At 40.7% G+C, this 18,868-nt stretch overlaps 1 protein-coding gene across 1 annotated transcript in view; it reads right to left on the bottom strand.

Annotated features, from left to right (window-relative positions):
* Positions 1 to 18,868, bottom strand: part of LOC127650784 (gamma-aminobutyric acid type B receptor subunit 1-like) — a 200,860-nt gene that overhangs the window by 134,459 nt on the left and 47,533 nt on the right. The window contains exon 2 of the mRNA XM_052136422.1: positions 4,384 to 4,467. Coding sequence (XP_051992382.1) covers positions 4,384 to 4,459 — 76 coding nt within the window. The 5' untranslated portion in view covers positions 4,460 to 4,467. The remainder of the gene's footprint in view (positions 1 to 4,383; positions 4,468 to 18,868) is intronic.

The following is an 18,868-nucleotide window of genomic DNA, read 5'->3' as shown; positions in this document are numbered from 1 at the left end:
GAAAAAGACTCTCTCTGCTATATATATATCTAGCCAAAAGCTTCCCCACTTTGTCCCCCGACTCAAAGTATGACTGTCTTGTCCTTAATAGCCAAAACTCTAAACTCACCAGGGCGTGATCTGAGACTAAAATGTTTTCCAATTGAGCAATCAACAACAGATGAAATGAAGGACTTCTAAAATCTATTCTAGAGTAAATATTATGGACTGATGAAAAGAATGTATAGTCCCTGCCAGATGGGTTCAAAAGTCTCCAAATATCTGTAAGGCCAAGATTTTTACACATCCTGTGAAGCGACAATGTTGCACTAGGGGTATTACACACTTTTGCTTCACTATGAACAAGGACTGAGTCTATCAATAGATTAAAGTCTCCTCCCAATATTATATCATGAGGGGTGCCAGCGGCTTGAAACATCCCTTCAAGATCTATAAAAAAGCCCTTATCATCAGCGTTAGGTGCGTAAATATTAGCCAAAATCAAACTTTGTCCCTGAATTTCTGCTAAAACAATAATGACTTTTCCTAATTTATCTTGAATCTGTTTGAGACATTTGAATTGTAGACTCCCCTGCTCTTAATTGAGCCAGCGCTAAAGAAAACATGCCCACTCCATATCTTTCCAAATTTTTCAGCTTCCTGCAGGGAAAGATGCATTTCTTGAAGAAGCACTATATCATATTTCTTACATTTAAGAAGAAAAATAACCTTCCTTCTTTTTATGGGGTGCCCCAACCCATTCACATTCCACATGGAGAGAGAGACGATCCACTCATATTAACATCTGACATTTTGACATATAAGAAAAAATGTATTGTGTGTCAAAAATACAATTATAAAGACCACATTCCAACATTAGTGCAACAAACAAACCCCGAACTCCCTCAGAAAAAACCCCAGAAAAAATTTAAACGTGTGCATTAACCACGCTCACGACAGCGCCAACCGGCATCTATACTTCTCATCTCAGTCTATGTATGCCTACAGGAGCCCCTGCGACATCTTTGCCATTGGATTGCTCAAGTCCGGCCCAAGACAGAATTACACAACAGAAGATAATCTATAAAACAAACTCCAGCCACTAGCGGAACAAGCGCAAAAAAAGAAGAAAAAAAAAAGCCTGTTCAGTTTCCTCGGACAGTCAAATGAATGTTCAGTGAGCTGGAACATTCAACTGCTACATGAGTGCAACAAATTACCCAATCACTCCAATGTCCTGCAAGAAATATTCCACAAAACAATCTCCAACCAATAGAAGGCATAAGCACAAAGAACATGCAGATGCATCCACAACACTGTCCCAAAGGAGTGTTATTCCACAAAACAAACTCCAGCCGCTAGGCAGAACCAGCTCAAAAAGAAACAAAAAAAGGCTTGCAGCTTCCTCAGACAGTCAAGTGAATGTTCAGTGAGTTGGTCCACTTGGCTACAACGTGAGTACCACAAAATAATGAATGATGAAAGACATCGCTTGCTGGGAACATGTAAATACTTTATGGTAATCCTTAGCATCTATTCTCAATTTGCATCAAAAAAACATCAGTGCAAAAGTGACAATGATGTAAGAGTTTCTTGCATTCCATGAAGCAATCATGTATCTCTCTTGGTGAATTCGCAAAGTCTGGGAACAAGAAAATGCTGTGGTTCTTCCAAGAAAGCCATCTTTTACTCCTCGCCTTGCATAACACAAGATCTTTATCGGATGATCTCAGAAATTTGGCCAGAATTGAGCCTGTCACCCTCTGCGGATCGCAGAACTGGAACTCTGTGAGATCGCTCAATTTCCAGCTTATGGCCTGTTATATCAAGCAGACTAGGAAAGACATGTTCAACAATTCTCGCAGAATTTCCTTCAGTTCTCCAGCCAAATCGCAAGGGGCCTCCGGGGGCCTCAAAGTGCACAGAGCTCGCTGTTCACAGGTCCGAACCTCGCATGACATCAAGTGACTATAAATACGTTCACTTTTAAAGAACATTATATTTTGTAATTGTTTTTTGTAAGTAAAAAAAATTGGTTGCCTTATAATTTACAGTCAAAAAAAGAAAAAGGATTTTTCCACAAATACCTGCGTGATGCATCATATTTGATTATATTTTGTCTTATTTTTTATTTTATTTTAATATTGTATGTTCATTGAGCTATTTATGTTACATTTTATGTTTTCATTATTTTAGTTTTGTGTGTTACCCTGATGGTTTTTGTTCCCTATCTGTCACTCACTCGACGTTGTGTCGATGAGTTGACACTAGGGGTCACTCCTGCGGAGCCCAGACATCTCTGATCTTGAGAAAAGGACAATGGAAAATGGCATGTGGAATTTGCATGCCTCTCCCCAGGACATACGGGTATAAAACGAGTGCCGCTGCAAACACACATCAGATATCTTCTTCGGAGCAGAGCGAGCAAGTTCACAGAGCTGAATTCCTCTGCCGCCTCCATTCATCTCTCTACGCTGTTGGATCTACGGCACATTCCAGCGGTCCTCCCCCTCGCACACCACGGTTGTGCTGAGCAAATACCCCTGGGCGCTTCAGCAGTAGAAAACTACGGAGTGAACAACTTAATTTATATATGTATATTTATAGATACGTATACATACATATATATATATATATATATATATATATATATATATATATATATATATATATATAAACACATAAAAGAGTTTAATTTCCTCTAAAAGAGTGGCGCAAACGAAAAACGTCTTTTTCAAGATGCCTTTTTCATTTGTGTATGTTTCTGCTGTTGCCGTTGATCCGGGGCAAGCATGTGTTGATCCAGATGGACAACACAGCAACCATTGCGTACACTCGCCCATTGTCTCCTCCTTTGGCTCAAGGCTCTGTGAGCTACCCACATCCCGGGCCACCTCAACAGCACAGCGTCTCCAAACAGAGGAATGCCCCCTGGGTCGTCGATGCCATCACTATGGTATACCACGCCCAGCACGTGCCGGCCCCTGCTGGCCTACGAGCCCTTTCTACTAGGGGTGTTGCGGTTTTTTGGAGGTTGTCCCACGCCGCCTCTCTAGCAGACATATGTAGAGCCATGGGCTGGGCAACACCTAACACCTTTGCAAGGTTCTATAACCTCAGGGTTGAGCCAGTTTCGTCCCGTGTGTTATCAGGTGACACAAACAGGTAAGTTCAGGTCAGCTGGCCGGGTGTATCGCTTGTGCATAGCGCCTTTCCCCTCCCTTGAGGCTGAAGACGTGCGCTCTTTCCCCAGTTGCGTTTGCAGGAAGTGTGAACCCTGGACGTTCTTCCTCCCTAGCCTAGCGGCCGTCAAGACTTCGGAGAGGCTCGCTGCCACCCCAGTACGGGCATCACCAGGCCACCGTACTGAGGTAAGTGCTCCACATATGCTGGTTGTCCCCCTAGGCAACCCTGTGTGATGTATATTCCGCAAAATGGTTTCCCTGCCGGTAAACCACGTCTTCCTTGGGCAGAGGGCCCTCTGTCCTTGGTCGCCGTGTTTGTAGTAACTCCTCCCGTCTTGGGTAGGATCTACCACGACACTGCTCCACACGATGTGCTTCCACTCCTAACTGGTAAGACCGTGTTTTGTATTCCACCTAACCACCCCCCCCCCCCCTCTCTGGGCCGGATGTGGTCTCCGCAGTGTTCTCCTGTTTGGAGGGACACCCCCCAGCTTGGATCATATATTTGGCCCCCAGCTGAACGATTTCGTTCCTTTTGAAAGAACAATAGAGAGAAGGCCATGGCTTGGCCAGCCAGACCTTATACTCCTGAGCAGTTAGCCGTTCCCCTAGGTGCAGGGGACAGCTTCATGCCTGCCAGTGTGTTCGGTGTTGTTATGTGACGGCTTGCTGCGCAGGCTACGAGGTACACAGAGGTCTGCCCGTCTCACACCGAAAGTCTGTGTAACTCGGTTCAGCTCTTGTGGCATTTTCCATTGGGACCCCTAGTGTCAACTCATCGACACAAAGTCGAGTGAGTGACAGATAGGGAATGTCTCGGTTACTGACGTAACCTCCATTCCCTGAGGGAGGGAACGAGACGTTGTGTCCCTCCTGCCACAACACTGAACCAACTGCTGAAATGGCCGGGTCTTTGGCTTGGCTCCTCAGTGAGATACCTGATGTGTGTTTGAAGCATCACTCCTTTTATACCCGTATGTCCAGGGGAGTGGCATGCAAATTCCACAGGCCAATTTCCATTGGCCTTTTCTCAAGATCAGAGATGTCAGGGCTACGCAGGAGCGATCCCTAGTATCAACTCATCTGTCAACTGAAAAGTTACACACACAAATCCACACACATAGAAACCAAAATGCTCACACAAGACCACACACTTACAGAGCAAAACTACAAATACCTCTTACACACAAGTTCAAACACAGGCTGCACCCTCTATTACCTGCGGTTGTATTGCGTAAGGCCGTCGTGAGGGAGAAAGACACAAGGAGAATCAATAGAGCAAATGAGAGGCCCATTCTTCCACCTGCAGAAAGAGAGAAATTATTGACGTTATTAGAGGAGGAACAGCTAAGAGTAAAAACAGAAATTGGAGAGTGACTATTTAAAGGAAACGTTCAGCCAAATACTGCATGAAAATTCTGTAATCTTCATTCTGAGAATTTTCTCATCATTTACTCACCCTCATGCCTTCCCAGATGTGTATGACTTTCTTCTGCAGAACACAAATGAAGATATTTATAAGAATATTTCAGCTCTGTTGGTCCTTACAATGCAAGTGAATGGTGACCAAAAATTTGAAGCACCAAAAAGCACATAAAAGCAGCATTAAAGTAATCAATAAGACTACTGTGGTTTAATCCATGGTTTTTGGTGAGAAAGACCAAAATATAACTCATTTTTCACTGTACATCTTGACATCAGCAGTCTCCTTTGCGTTCAAGATTTAAAGCTCGATTACACTTCCTATAGCACCATCTAGCGCTCTGCGCATATTTCGAGCCCTAGGAAGTGTAATCAAGCTTGAAATCGTGATCCCCAAGGAGACTGCTGATGTCAAGGTTTATAGTGGAATAAAAAGTTATATTTTTGACTGTTCTCACCCAAAACAGATTGAATCGCTACACAAGACATGGATTAAACCACAGGAGGTTTATAGATTATTTTTATGCTGCCTTTATGTGCTTTTTAGGACTTCAAAGTTTTGGCCACCATTCACTTGCCATGTGAGGACCTACAGAACTAAAATATTCTTCTAAAAAATCTTGTTCTCCAGAAGAAAGTCATACACATCTGGGATGGGATGAGGGTGAATACATTAAAAGTAGTCTATATGACCTGTACGCTGTTACTGTACAGTACTTCAAGTCTTCTTAAACCATTAAATAGCTTTGTGTAAGAAACCGACTTAAATTTTATATTGTTATTGATTGATAATCTTCCCATTGATATATTAACCACTGTGACTGGATCATTGAGTCAATTAATTAAACTCGAGAAACAGATCAGTCTGATTTGTGAACAAATCATTCAAACCGGTTTTGAATTCATTATAATTGCATGAACAATGGCTGTTTTTGAAAAAAGTATGACCAGAATATTCTTCAATATTTCTACTTCAGTGTTCCACAGAAAGTGGTAAATGATGACAGCATATCCATTTTTAGGTGAACTATTCCTTTAAGTGTGCTAGATGAGTGTGAGAGAGGTTTCTCATTGATGACAGTAGGAGGGAGACAGTACATGAGGAATTGATAGGAAAGGTGTGGAAGTGCAGAGAAGGAACCATAGGGTGAGGAGAAAAGCAGAGCAGCAGTGAGGAACAGATCAGAAACAGCACTTGCGGACAGACGGTCCTTTTGAAATCTCTGAACAGCTGATCTCCTTCACAGTTAGTTCTACCACAATCATCCAAATGAGTCACTTGAAGCAGGGTGCCTTCCCTTACTCTGCCCACACACCTGCTTAATATCTGCATCAAGGTGAGAGCGCTGCCCAGCCATCCCCCATCAATATTCCCTTTCTGCCCAGCTGCTTTCTGACTCAGACTTCAGTAAGATCTGCAGTCAGTGTAGAAGAGAGCGGACAAGATGAATGATAGCCGTTGTTTCAGCCACTGGCAATTGTGTATTTGTTGGTGTTGTTTTTGACCAGGGTGCAACCTGGGCCAATATAACAAAAGAGTTGGGTGGCAGTGGCCTATAAAATTGCAATATATGTGTGCTTCTTAAACTTTGGCCACTTTCAGCACTGTGGACTTCTAGAGAGTTAAGTCTCATTTAACCATTTTTTAAACAAGTTTTTTTTATCATTTGTCTACTGACAATGTCCAACAGTGTATGTGATTTGAGACATTCTCTCAACTGTGTCACTTCCACCACAAATGTATTGTGTTTAATAGAATTCCATGGCGTAAATGACGAAATGACATTGGAATGACAACCTTTTTATATTTTTGAAATAAAATTGCTGGCTCTTTTGTCTTGCTAATGTTAATATCATAGCTAACATTTAACAGATACTAAATACAAACAGTAAAGTATATTTTTTAATTTTTATGTAATTTGGCAAAACAAGCTTGATTGGAAACGATGGCCATTATGATGTCCAGCATACTGTCCAGCAAACGATGTGAGCATACTCTGCTCACAATTTATATTTTCCTTTTTTTTTATTTCTTCAAACTTTACTTGTCTCTTAATCTTACTCTACTTAAAGGGGTCATGACATGAGAAACCAAATTTGCCTTGATCTTTTGGTATATAAGAGGTCTTTGTATCATTAAAACGTCCTGCAAGTTTAATATTTTAAGACGTCCTCCCCATTCTAAACGAATCATTTATTTAATCAAACTCAAAATACAGCTCGTTCTGGATTCATGGTTAGAAGTGACGTGTCGGTTAGAAGTGACGTAACAGCGTTTGCATATGACCGCCTCCAGCACAAGATAACTACGCTTTAAGCGCAAGACAACTACGCTCATTTCAGTATCGCCGTCGCCTCACAAGTGTTCAGTCGATGGACAGCGAGCTCTGACAGAGACTACTTGTGCACAGGAAAATTACGATGCCACACAGATGTGCTGTTCCTGGCTGTGGTCAAACAAAACCTCTGAATAAGCTGCCGAAAGATCCAGACGTCAGGGAAAAATGGATGCAGTTTATTTTTTGCGGACGTTCCAGTCACGGCAGTGTTAACTTAAGCGTTTGTTCTGTACATTTTAAGGATGACTGTTTTGAGAACAAATCTCAATATGATGCTGGCTTTGCCAGAAAACTGTTGCTCAAAGATAAGTCCGTGCCGACTATTCTAGGAACAACGACGACGCTAAACTGTAAGTAATCTATTTTAAACTTTAAACTACTTTTTAAAGCGCAATTTCATTCATTATGAATAATCACAGTGTTTTTACTTAGTTTACTTGCATATTGTTCTGGCTGGGGCGTCAATAATTGATACATAGGCACTGACGTTAGCCAATCATAACAGTGGGCGTTAACACTGAAGTCTTAAATGGAAAACGCCCCAAAACAGACTGTTTGAATCAGAGGATGAGAAACAGGGTGGGAAAAGGTCATAAATCACTAGATTTTAAAAGTTTTTCTTAAAAAAAAATATATTAATACTATAATTGCACCTAAGGGAACATAATAATACAATAAAAAAACCCATGTCATGACCCCTTTAAAAAATTAAGTTACAGCAAAAGATATAATAAATAATGAGATGTTGTTTCAAAGTAATATTTAAGCTAAATTTAACTAGAAAACCCGTACATATGCAATGTATATTTACACAGCATATATACGTATATGCGTTCATTCCACTTCTTTTATGTCACACCAAAATAATGAAACAAATAATGAAAAGCTTTTCGAATACAGCTTATTTACATTATCAAGGTTAATTCATCATGTTGAATTAAACATAAAACTAAACTGATATTTTTTAAAACATACAAATATACTGGTCTTCTCTTTGCAATCGTACAGAACAAAGTACTGAAATAAACACCACAAAGACAGTTCAAACATTAATGTGTTCTTTATTTTTTTAAAGTATAGCAATGTGCAACATGAGCAGTATGGGAAGTGTCTCAAAGATAAATGACAACAGATTAAAGATTTTTATTTATTTTTTTAAAGTGCATTTCCCAAAATTGACTTGTTTTATTCCACTGACACCTTGATTAATGCATCTCCAACATTAAGAACAAAAAACATTTTCTCATGAACATCCTTTGAATGTTTGATTCAGTACACGTTATGCTCGGTTGACAGCATTTGTGACAATGTTGACTACCACAGAAAATAATTGACTTGTTCCTCATAATGAAGTTAAATGGTGTCAATAAACAATAAAATTGACCGGGATTGCTATTACAGCATCATGACCATCAAGTTGTAATATTGGACATAACTACAACCAAAAAGGTTAGAAAGTGATTTTATTATACTGATATCATGTTAACATGCATATTGTTTATATCTTTTGGCTTTACTTTTGAAACAGTGAGTATTTTAATGCTTATGATTGGCCCCATTGACTTCCATTCTAAGTTAATTAATGTAAACCGTGTTAGCTTTTTCAAGCAGGATTTTTGTGGTAATCAACATTATACTAAAAATGCTGTCAATTGAGCCTAACTTATATTTAACCCATTCCTTTTAATATGGCACAGTTGAGCACAACAGTGTGCAACCAATGTCCATCCACATCAACGGCACTAGAAAATTACAAGTCTTATTAAAAGCTTGATAGTGCAGAACTTTTCAGTGGAGGTGGAAACAGAATTAGAACAGCCATGTTCTTCCACTGTCTTCAAAGCAGACAAACTGTCCAATTAGCTGACAACGTCCGAACACAATGAACAGGCAATTGTAAAATAAAAAAATAACATGAAACTCAACGCACAGATCACACGCATGCCAGCAACTCCATGAATGCACTTATACCAGGTGTTTCGAAAATATTCAAGCATTAATGTCGCTCTATGGATGATCATATATTTGTGAAATACACAGAGCATGCACATAGCCTATACTTAAGTAAAACGCACTTACATAGTCTGTGTAATTAAAAAGTGGCCAGCCACTCCCTCTCAGCGCACATATATTTAAATGAGAAAATTCTCGTTCAAACGTGAAACTCGATGGATGCGCACATATTTCTAAAATACTCACGCATGCAACTCTAAGGCTGCCCATATAATTATAAAATACTACCACGTTCATACAACTTGATGATGCATATATGCTACCTATTAAATACTCAGGCTTACGTGTCAAAACGGTGCATTTACATAGCCTCACTTTAGAAAAACTCAAACTTACTTGCAAATTCGATGGATGTATACTGTACATAAATCTTTCGTGCATATGTGAAAAGTTGATGCACATTATTAAACACATGATGCATGGAAACATTCACATGCAAACTCGCTGCACTTATGTAGCCTAATACATAGACATGCAAACTCGATATTCACGCTTATGAAACACCCTTGTTCAAAAGAAAAATTCCAATATTTCATATAATTGATTTATAGATAGCTTACCTGAAAAAGATTCCTATGGAATGATATTCCGGATTCCGCTGTCCTCACCGAGCTACTCAAAATAGCGTTCTCGGTTGTTCTTGCGTATTACGTGGTTTGTAGTAAAATACATTCAAATTTAAGTAAGGTTTGCTTAATTTTAACTCACAGTTGACACAGCTCATAATTACTTGTTCATTGTTTGCATTACTTTGACTTCATCCTGTTATTTACGTTTTTGTGGTGCACACATTAATGCACTTAAGTCAAACTAAAAATGTTGGAAATATGCATTTTCTTTTTTTTTAGAAAAAGCAATTTATCTTAATACCTTATTGTTGTTGAGCCAACAAATTTTTTTTTTCAATGTATGCTCCTTATTTATTTGAATTGATAGAAATATTTTTTTACACTCTAAATATTGAAAAGGGTTATGTTGATTTCTCTCTTTGTTTAGATTATCATAGTTTTAAACATGTAATAGTATTTTTATATTGAATTTCCATAGTTTGATACGGAAAGTCTGGGACATGGGTATGTATAGTCTAAAACAGTAAACTATATATATAAAAGGTATATGAAATGTATTATAAATATATAAATAATTAAGGCGTGGTAAAAAAGTTTCCATTCACTTTTAATGAGATCTTCATTTACAACAAGAAAAAGGTGAAATCTGTGTAATAAAACTCAACATACGGGAAATTAAAGTGCTTAAAGTTGAAAAAAACGCCCATATAGGCTATGTGAAATAGACCAATACAATTCCATTACAGAAATTGAGATCTTTCTAGGGAATTCTGAAATTTTCTTTAAAAAAATTATTTAAAAACAGCCACAAACATGCCGCAAATTAGCAGCTCATTATTTTGACATGCAAATGAGCATTTATTCGCCACAAATGTTTGCCAGAAGTTTGCAGATCTTCGCCATTAGTGGAGAACCTCAGGCAAACCTAGCAACAATGGACAATTTGCCAATTTGACACTGTGCATTATCTATCAACAAGGCTGTTATGGATTCATTTAGTCAAACACTTCTGTTAATCAGCCAAGCAGGCATAGTTTTTGGTCGAACTATTGGCCAATTTATTGTCCTGGCCAAAATATTGTGCAGAATTGAGAAGATTTACTGGATACTAAACTGTATTTTGCAATATTTTTTATTTAAACAACTATAAAATGAAAATAAATAATAAATGTTTTTTTTTGTCGCTATGACAATGTAACAATTCAGCGGTTTTTTTCTCCGTCATTTTTTTTCCACTTTACGGCACAGGCCAGTGTCCCTCGTAGAGTATCATATACAAGATTAAACAAAAAGTGAAAACATAATTATATTGTTAATTATATTTCAATTTTTGTGGCTTAATATGTCCCTAACACCACCATGGGTCAGACTCATTCTTACAATGCGACTTAAATCATGTATTTTGTTGCAGTTTCTAATGAAGTTAACAGCCATCTTGCGAGTGTTATTTTCTCCCCAAAGCCAATTTGTTGGTGCTTGGCTAGTGTTCATTTTGGACCCTGTTAATGACGTTGAAAGGAAGGTGAATTTTGCGAGGAAGATGCAATGGCAGAACAAGTTCATACGTCACAGTAATGAGGTAGGAATTGCCAGGGAATGGGGGTGGGGTGCTTCAAAGAGCTGAAAAAGCGCAGGGAACGAAATCTGGGACGTAGAGCACGTAAACCACCAGCTTTGCTCAAACATTCATATTCATTCACACAAAATCTGATTAGATAGCCAACAACCATCCAACACTAATCTACATAAATTAATTTGATACGCTAATTTGAAATACAGGTAGGAAGATTTAACTCTAGCATCAAGCTTTACTTCCTGTGCTGTAGTCACAATGGAAGCAATTTCTAGAGATTATTCACGGCTTCTAACTGGTCTCAAAGGGGTATGCATGAGTATATGAGCCATAACACATTTCATCACACACTATAAAAGCAGACAAGGCTTCCCATCACAGGAGCAGAGCGTGTTATAAAGACTGTCTTAGCATGAAAGACAGGTTAGGATTAACTTTAGCAGAAGAGGATGCGTGAGGAAAGATTTCACAATTCAGTGAACATATGGAGTGGCCATACAGCCCCGACAGAAATAAAAAACAGAACATGAGAGAGACAGACAGAGACAGAAGCTCTGTTCCAAACATAGTGAGCTGCCTTGCTGCCTACTGCCTAAGCAGCTGCCATCTAAGACAACATCTTATCCGGAATGAAACCTCATAAGTGACCGATCTAAATTGGAAGTGACTCCATATGCCACACAAAAGAACATTCCTCACAAGAAACTCAAAGAGACTTGACTCATATTGAATCCACGAGAGTTTGCTGTTAGCATGTTGCTTAGCTAATGACGCAATACTCTCAAATATCACAAATACTGGTAAAATAGTCAATGCTGAATTAACTATTCTGATACTTTCCAATAGTGAAATAAATATTCAGTATTTCTCACGACTTGTCCACAAATTGTCAGCCATCTTGGGTGGATTTTTTTATTGAGCTTGCGTTTTTTGCTAAGGATACATGCAATGCTACCTTAAAATTTGGCCAAAACTTTCAAGCCATGTCGGAATGATCATATTTATGAGTTGTGCACAAATAAATGCCACCTCTAAATCGTAATTTAGAGTATTACGATTTTAAAAAAATATTATTAAAAAAGCTTTATTAAAATTAAGCCCAACAAAACAACAAATGTTGATGGAGTATGATGACTCTCACCAGCCATCAGACATTCCCGAGCTTACAGCGGGACATTTTTGAGGGACAATACGAAACATTTTCTCCGTCTACAACCGTAGTACCGCTATGACTTCTGGGACTTCAAATGTGTTCTCCATTCAATGCAACCTCAATATTCAGACTGATCAAGAACACATCTGGGTAATTTTATGCATTCTCGGTACTTGGTACTTGCGTTCTTGAGTAAGGAAATTGAACTTCAGCGGTGGGTGATAATGTTGAACGAGTCCATAAGAACGTTAGAACACACAAGAACGCACATTGAGAAACAGCCATTGTGTCTGCCTAAAAGATGCTTAAAAGACATAGTTCACCAAAAATACAAAATCTGTCATAATTTACTCACCGTCATGTTGTTTTAAATCAAATTACTTTCTCATTTTCATTATTCACAAATTGTGAAATTTTGAAGAATATCTTGGCCGCTCTTTTCACTACTATGAAAGTGAATGGAGAAAAGGGATGTCAAGCTGCAAAATGACCATAAAAATTAGTCCATATGACTCACGCACTACTGTATATGTAACACATGCACATAAAATGTTCTGAAGCCATATAAAAGCTTTGTAAGAAAAGTACATAATGTTGTTATTTGCTGACAATCCTCTCATCTGCCAATGCTCTGAAATGGACTATAAAAGTCATATGGACTGCAAAAGTGGTCTGCCGATGCCATTTCATTCGCCACTGGTTGTCATTTGTCTTGTGACCTAACATCATTGATGTCAAACCTCACAGTGCATCTATTAGTATCACTTTTTGTGGCATTTTTGCCACAAGCTCAATTAATTTCCCTGGCGGCCAAGATATTCTTAAAAATATATATTTTGTGTTGCTTAGAGGATATAAAGTCATAAAGGTTGGTGTGATTTTTTGTGTGAACCATTCATTTAAAATCTGGTCTTGATAGGTTGCATCTGACAGAGACTCTGATGCAGACTTCTTCCATAGCTGTTAAGAAGAGAGTTTGAGTTGTAACTGTTGCTTTGTTATTTGAATATTAAGATAATGAGAAGTGTTTGCTGCAGTGCAGGGTGAAAGCGTGCACACACGCAAGCACGTACACACACACAAACACGCACACACACACACACACACACACACATCAATCTCACTTTGGTTTGAAGACAAGGCCTCCAAGTTGCAAGCTCTCTCTCTCTCTCTCTTTCTCTGCCACTCTCTCCTCTCCCTCTCCCCTTTATTTCACATAGTCTCTCACTCTTTTCCAGGCCACCATTGTTTCTTTTATTGCATCCTACCAAAATCACTGCTGTCTTTCACTGTTTTCCTCCCAATTCACGCTTCTTTTATTTTCCTACAGTGCAATTACTCTCAATCTCTCCACTCTTCATCTTTCTAACTGGCTTGTCTAACAAAAACAAATCTTTCACTCCATCTGTTTATCTCAACATATACTCATTATACACAGACTGATTGCAATGCACTACGCTAAAATCAACTATAAATCCCACTCCATAGCATGCTGCATATTTCCGCAGGAGGACATTAGTGATCACTTATCACTACATTTTAAATGTCCTTATATTTGTATTTAAAAATTGTTTTTAAATTATTTAAATCACATCACCCAGATTCAAACACACACTCTAATACTGATGGATACTACTAAATATCTGAGATTGGTTGAACCAAATACAATTTTATGAACAGCCCAGCAAAGAAAACAGCTTAAACCAGCCAAAAGTCATTTGTTGGTTTTAGCTGGTCTTGTTCTAGCTGGTTTCCCTACTCAACAACTTGTCAAGTGCCCAAATCCCCTTTATAAACAGCAAACAAGCCCACTTTGACCAGGTTTGGAGACCAGGAAACTGTTTTTTTGTTTTTTCAAGAATGGTGTTCATTGAAAGCCCATATCAGCCGACCAATAATCGGAATATTGGACGCACACACAGATTCACGTATACTCTGCAAATGGCAGGTAACAATCTCTATATGACCACAGAAGGCAAAGCACAGCTCTTTGGACTGAAAGCATTGCCAAAAACTACCTAATTCTGTTGCTAGGCAACCATTCATGTACTCTCCTTCATTTGGTTCTTTGACTGCTGTCAGACTTGATGTTTTAACTCCTGGTGACACGCTGTCTCCCCCACACCTCTGTAAACAAACCGTCTCTGCCATCTGACTGCAGAGGTGATAAGAGAACTCAACGCTTTCACCGCAGTATCTCATCAATGCCTCATTCAAAGTGAATGTGAGCAGTTTGAGGCCGCACTGCTAAGATTACACACCACAAAAATAGTAAAAAGTTCATTAGCATGAAAAGGGGGGCCTGAAAATGAGTGGGTCAGGTGCTTGCTAAGGCTAGCATCATTATTACTAGTGCTCCTGGTTACAGTTAGGGATTTGAAAAAACACCAATTCTAAGTATTGAACTTTGGCACCTAAATTGTTTTGCACAGATATTTACATTTACATTTATGCATTTGGCAGACTCTTTATTCCAAAGCGACTTACAGAGCCCTTATTACAGGGACAATCCCCCCGGAGCAACCTGGAGTTAAGTGCCTTGCTCAAGGACACAATGGTGGTGGCTGTGGGTCGTCAGAAAGTCGTCACCCATACCCTAACAAACAAACAGAAACTCTCTAAAAAATATTTAAGAAACTGCATAGCAACACCCTGGCAATCACCTTCAACACCATAGCAACAACAAAGCAACATTTTGAAAACAACTCAGAACACTTTAGCAACTGTTAAGTAACATCCTGGCAACCATCTATGCACAAGCAACCACAAAGCAATGCTCTAAAACAGCGTTTCCCATCCGTGGTGCTGTGGCACCCAGAGGTGCTGTCTTGAGAGATCAGGGGTGTGGTGTGAAAAATACTTCAAGCATTTAAAAAATACAAAAATACATTCAAAACATCTTAAAAAACTGAATTTCATATATTTCTCAATAGTAACAAGTAATATTATTAATAATAATATTATTATTATTGCCGCTGCATCATTCATTGGGCTCAGTGGACACTTGACAAATGCGCAGGGAGCCAAGGAAGTACATTGTTATACCGTGTCTCTGCAAGTGAGCAACACGATAAACAGTTGCTCTTGTTTGTTGTCAACAGAGCTGTCTACAATGTAAGCGTGCGACATCGGAGTGATGTTTTTGCCTCGTCACATCGTCGTGCTCGCTCATTTTACTGCTGCTTTGATAACAAAGGCAGAAATAGCAAAAATTCTTTGTGTGTAATGCTTCCAGAACAGCTGTAGGGTGAAGTGAAATGCTGTAGACTATGCCTACTTCATCATCCTGTTAAACACGTTACATCTTTCATCTCCTTCTGACCTGTACAGGTATTTTCTCTGCCTTGTGAATTAGTCATTTTAACTAGGCATGTTCAAAGATTTAAATAAAATAAAACTAGATTATTAATAATATACTGTACATGCAATGCAATATGTAAAATATCATCTTATTATCTATCTATCTTTCTTTACATTATTATCTTTTTTCAAAAAACATCATAACTTATTAAGCAGCAAGGACCCCTCTTGCATAGTTGACCCCAAAATTAAAATTCTTAAATCATTACTCAATATGTTGTTCCAAGCCCATAGAAATTTCTCAGTCTCACCTACCATTCACTTTCATTGTTTAGAAAAAAGATGAATGAAAGTAAATAGTGGCTGAGACTAACATTCTGCCAAACATCTCATTTTGTGTTTCACAGAATAGAGAAATTTGTAAGGGCTTGGAACAACATATTGTCGAGTAATGCTGATAGAATTAATAATTTTGGGTGAACTATCTTTTTAACTAAATGTAAAAGTATTTGTTAAAGGTATTTGTCAAGAACAACAATATAAATGTTAGTCAGAACATGATTGCATGTCTTGCTGGAAAACAAATTCCTGAAAAGAAGGAACATATTGTATTCTATCTGAATAAAACTAGAGATGAGAATTGTGGTAAAAAGTAGTCCTCTGGGAGATTTAGATGAGATTGTTGTAAAAATGTTTAGTATTATGCATTTTACCACCACACTTGACACACATGCTCTAAAAACCACTCAAACACACATTTGCAGATGCATAGCAACACCCTAGCAACCGCACAGCAATGCTCCAAAAACCAATCTAAGCACTTTCACAACCTCATGGCAACGCCCTTGCAACCACCCACAATACCCTAGCAACTGCACAACAATGGTCAAAAACCACTCAAAACACTTTCGCAACAGCATAGCAACACCCAGGCAACCACACACAACACCCTATCAACCGCACAGTAGTGCTCTAAAAACCAATCAAAACAATTTAGCAACTACATAGCAATGCCCTAGCAACCACTCACAACACCCTAGCAATCGCACAGCAATGGTCTAAAAACCATTCAAAACACTTTGCCTACCGCATAGCAATGCCCTGGAAACCTCCCACAACATCTTAGCAGCCACACAGCAATGGTCTAAAAACCAATCAAAACACTTTAGCAAATACATAGCAAAGCCCTGGCAACCACCACAACACCCTAGCAACCACACAGTAATGCTCTAAAAACCACTCAGAACACTTTGGTAACTGTAAAGCAACACTCTGGAAACCACCAATGCCATAGCAACCACACATCAACACTATAAGAACAAATCAAGACTCTAGAAACAAAGAAAAAAAAACACTCTAGAAGCGTCCTGGCAACCACCCACAACACACACAGCAGTGCTCTGAAAACACTCCGTTCCCTCCATCGGGAAACGGAGGTTACATGTAACCAACCTCCGTTCCCCGATGGAGGGAACGAGACGTTGTGTCAGAGAAGCGACACTAGGGGTCTCTCTTGAGCGCCGATATTCACCTCTGGACTATGAAAAAAGGCCAATGAGAGTTGGCAACCAGTATTTGCATGTCCCGCCCCCGGACATACGGGTATTTAAGCAGCGCAAATACGGGAGTTCATTCAGGATTTTTCTGAGGAGCCGGAAATGGTCCGGCCACAACAGTGGCTCGGCTCAGCGACGTGGCAGGGGAGACACAACGCCTCGTTCCTCCATCGGGGAACGGAGGTTACATACGTAACCTAGACGTTCCCCTTCTGTCGCTCTCTCCATGTTGTGTCAGAGAAGCGACACTAGGGGTCCACTTATAAAAGCGCCACGCGCTGAGCCGTGTACGTGAACTGCTGATACAGGAGCGAGCAGGTATTCTTACGTGCAGGACGACCAACTGTATCAGGCTGCACGTACCCTTCCCCAATGCCCCATTTAAGCCATCAGGATTCCTTATCGTTACCCGGAAGGGGAACAAGGTGCTGGCTGCCAACCTGGGAACGGGCCAAGCCTGGCCGGGCCTCTTTTCTCTCTGTTTCTGCGATAGAGCAACTTAGGCCGGGGCCCTTACACGCATTGAGGGAAGGGGGTCTTAGCCCTTATTCAGGGCAGAGAAGACCCTGCGGAGGCCACGCCTACCCGAGAGGGAGGCAAGTTTAAGTGGCAAAACCATCAGAGGCCTGACTTAGGGCCTATGTGGAAAAGTCGGTGCGGTGGTGGATCCAGCCTATAGAGGGGGAACATACAGCACGGCAGCCGAGGCAGCCATGACTGCCTAAGGGAAGCACGGAGTCCACTCGCCGAGGGGACAGAACCGTGGCGTTACACACAGGGGAGTCCGAAGGAGGCCTTACCTGTGGAGCACCTATACCAGTGCAGGGTAGCTTGCGGTACCCGCAGTGGCTTGGGTCGGCGAGTTCCTCCGCTGAACTGCGACCCACGAGGGCTAGGGAGGAATCAACCAGTGTCCCAAACCTGAGATCTCCTGGGAATGAAGGCGCACTGTTTCCCCTGGTTAGGGGGAAGGGCGCTAGATGCAAGCGATTCACCCGGTCAGATCGTGGGCGTGCCACCGAGTTCTACGGGCTTGGTACCTGAGAGAACACGGGACGATACTGACCCAACTTGGAGATTGTATAATCTCCCGAAAGTGTTAGGTGTTGCCCAGCCCGCTGCTCTACAAATGTCTGCTAGGGCAGTGCCCCTAGCCAGTGCCCATGAGGACGCAACACTCCTGGTGGAGTGGGCTCGGACCCGCAAAGGGGGAGCACGGCCTGGGTGTGATAAGCCAGGGAAATGGCGTCGACAACCCAGTGGGCGAGTCTCTGCTTGGAGACAGCATTCCCTTTCTGCTGTCCCCCAAAGCAGACGAAGAGCTGCTCAGAGCGTCTAGTGCTCTGTGTGCGGTCCAGGTAGATACGTAAGGCACGTACTGGACACAGCAGTGAAAGGGCTGGATCTGCCTCCTCCGGGGCAGCGCTTGCAGGTTCACTACCTGATCCCTGAAGGGTGTGGTAGGAACCTTGGGCACATAGCCCGGTCACGGTCTTAGGATCACGAAAGTGTCTGCCGGACCGAACTCCAGGCAAGCGTCGCTAACAGAGAACGCATGCAGGTCCCCGACCCTCTTGATGGAAGCGAGCGCGATCAGCAGGGCGGTCTTGAGAGAGAGGGCCCTGAGTCCAACTGAGTCAAGCGGCTCAAAGGGGGGTCTCTGGAGTCCCGTAAGGACGACTGAGAGATCCCAGGAGGGGAACAGGTTAGGCCGGGAGGGAGCTATCCTCCGGGCACCTTTTAGGAACCTGACGATTAAGTCGTGCTTACCAAGAGACA

This window comes from Xyrauchen texanus, chromosome 10 (assembly GCF_025860055.1).
Source record: "Xyrauchen texanus isolate HMW12.3.18 chromosome 10, RBS_HiC_50CHRs, whole genome shotgun sequence".
NCBI lineage: Eukaryota > Metazoa > Chordata > Actinopteri > Cypriniformes > Catostomidae > Xyrauchen > Xyrauchen texanus.
Note: the sequence above shows the minus strand (reverse complement) of the source record. Positions and strands in the feature narration are given on the sequence as shown.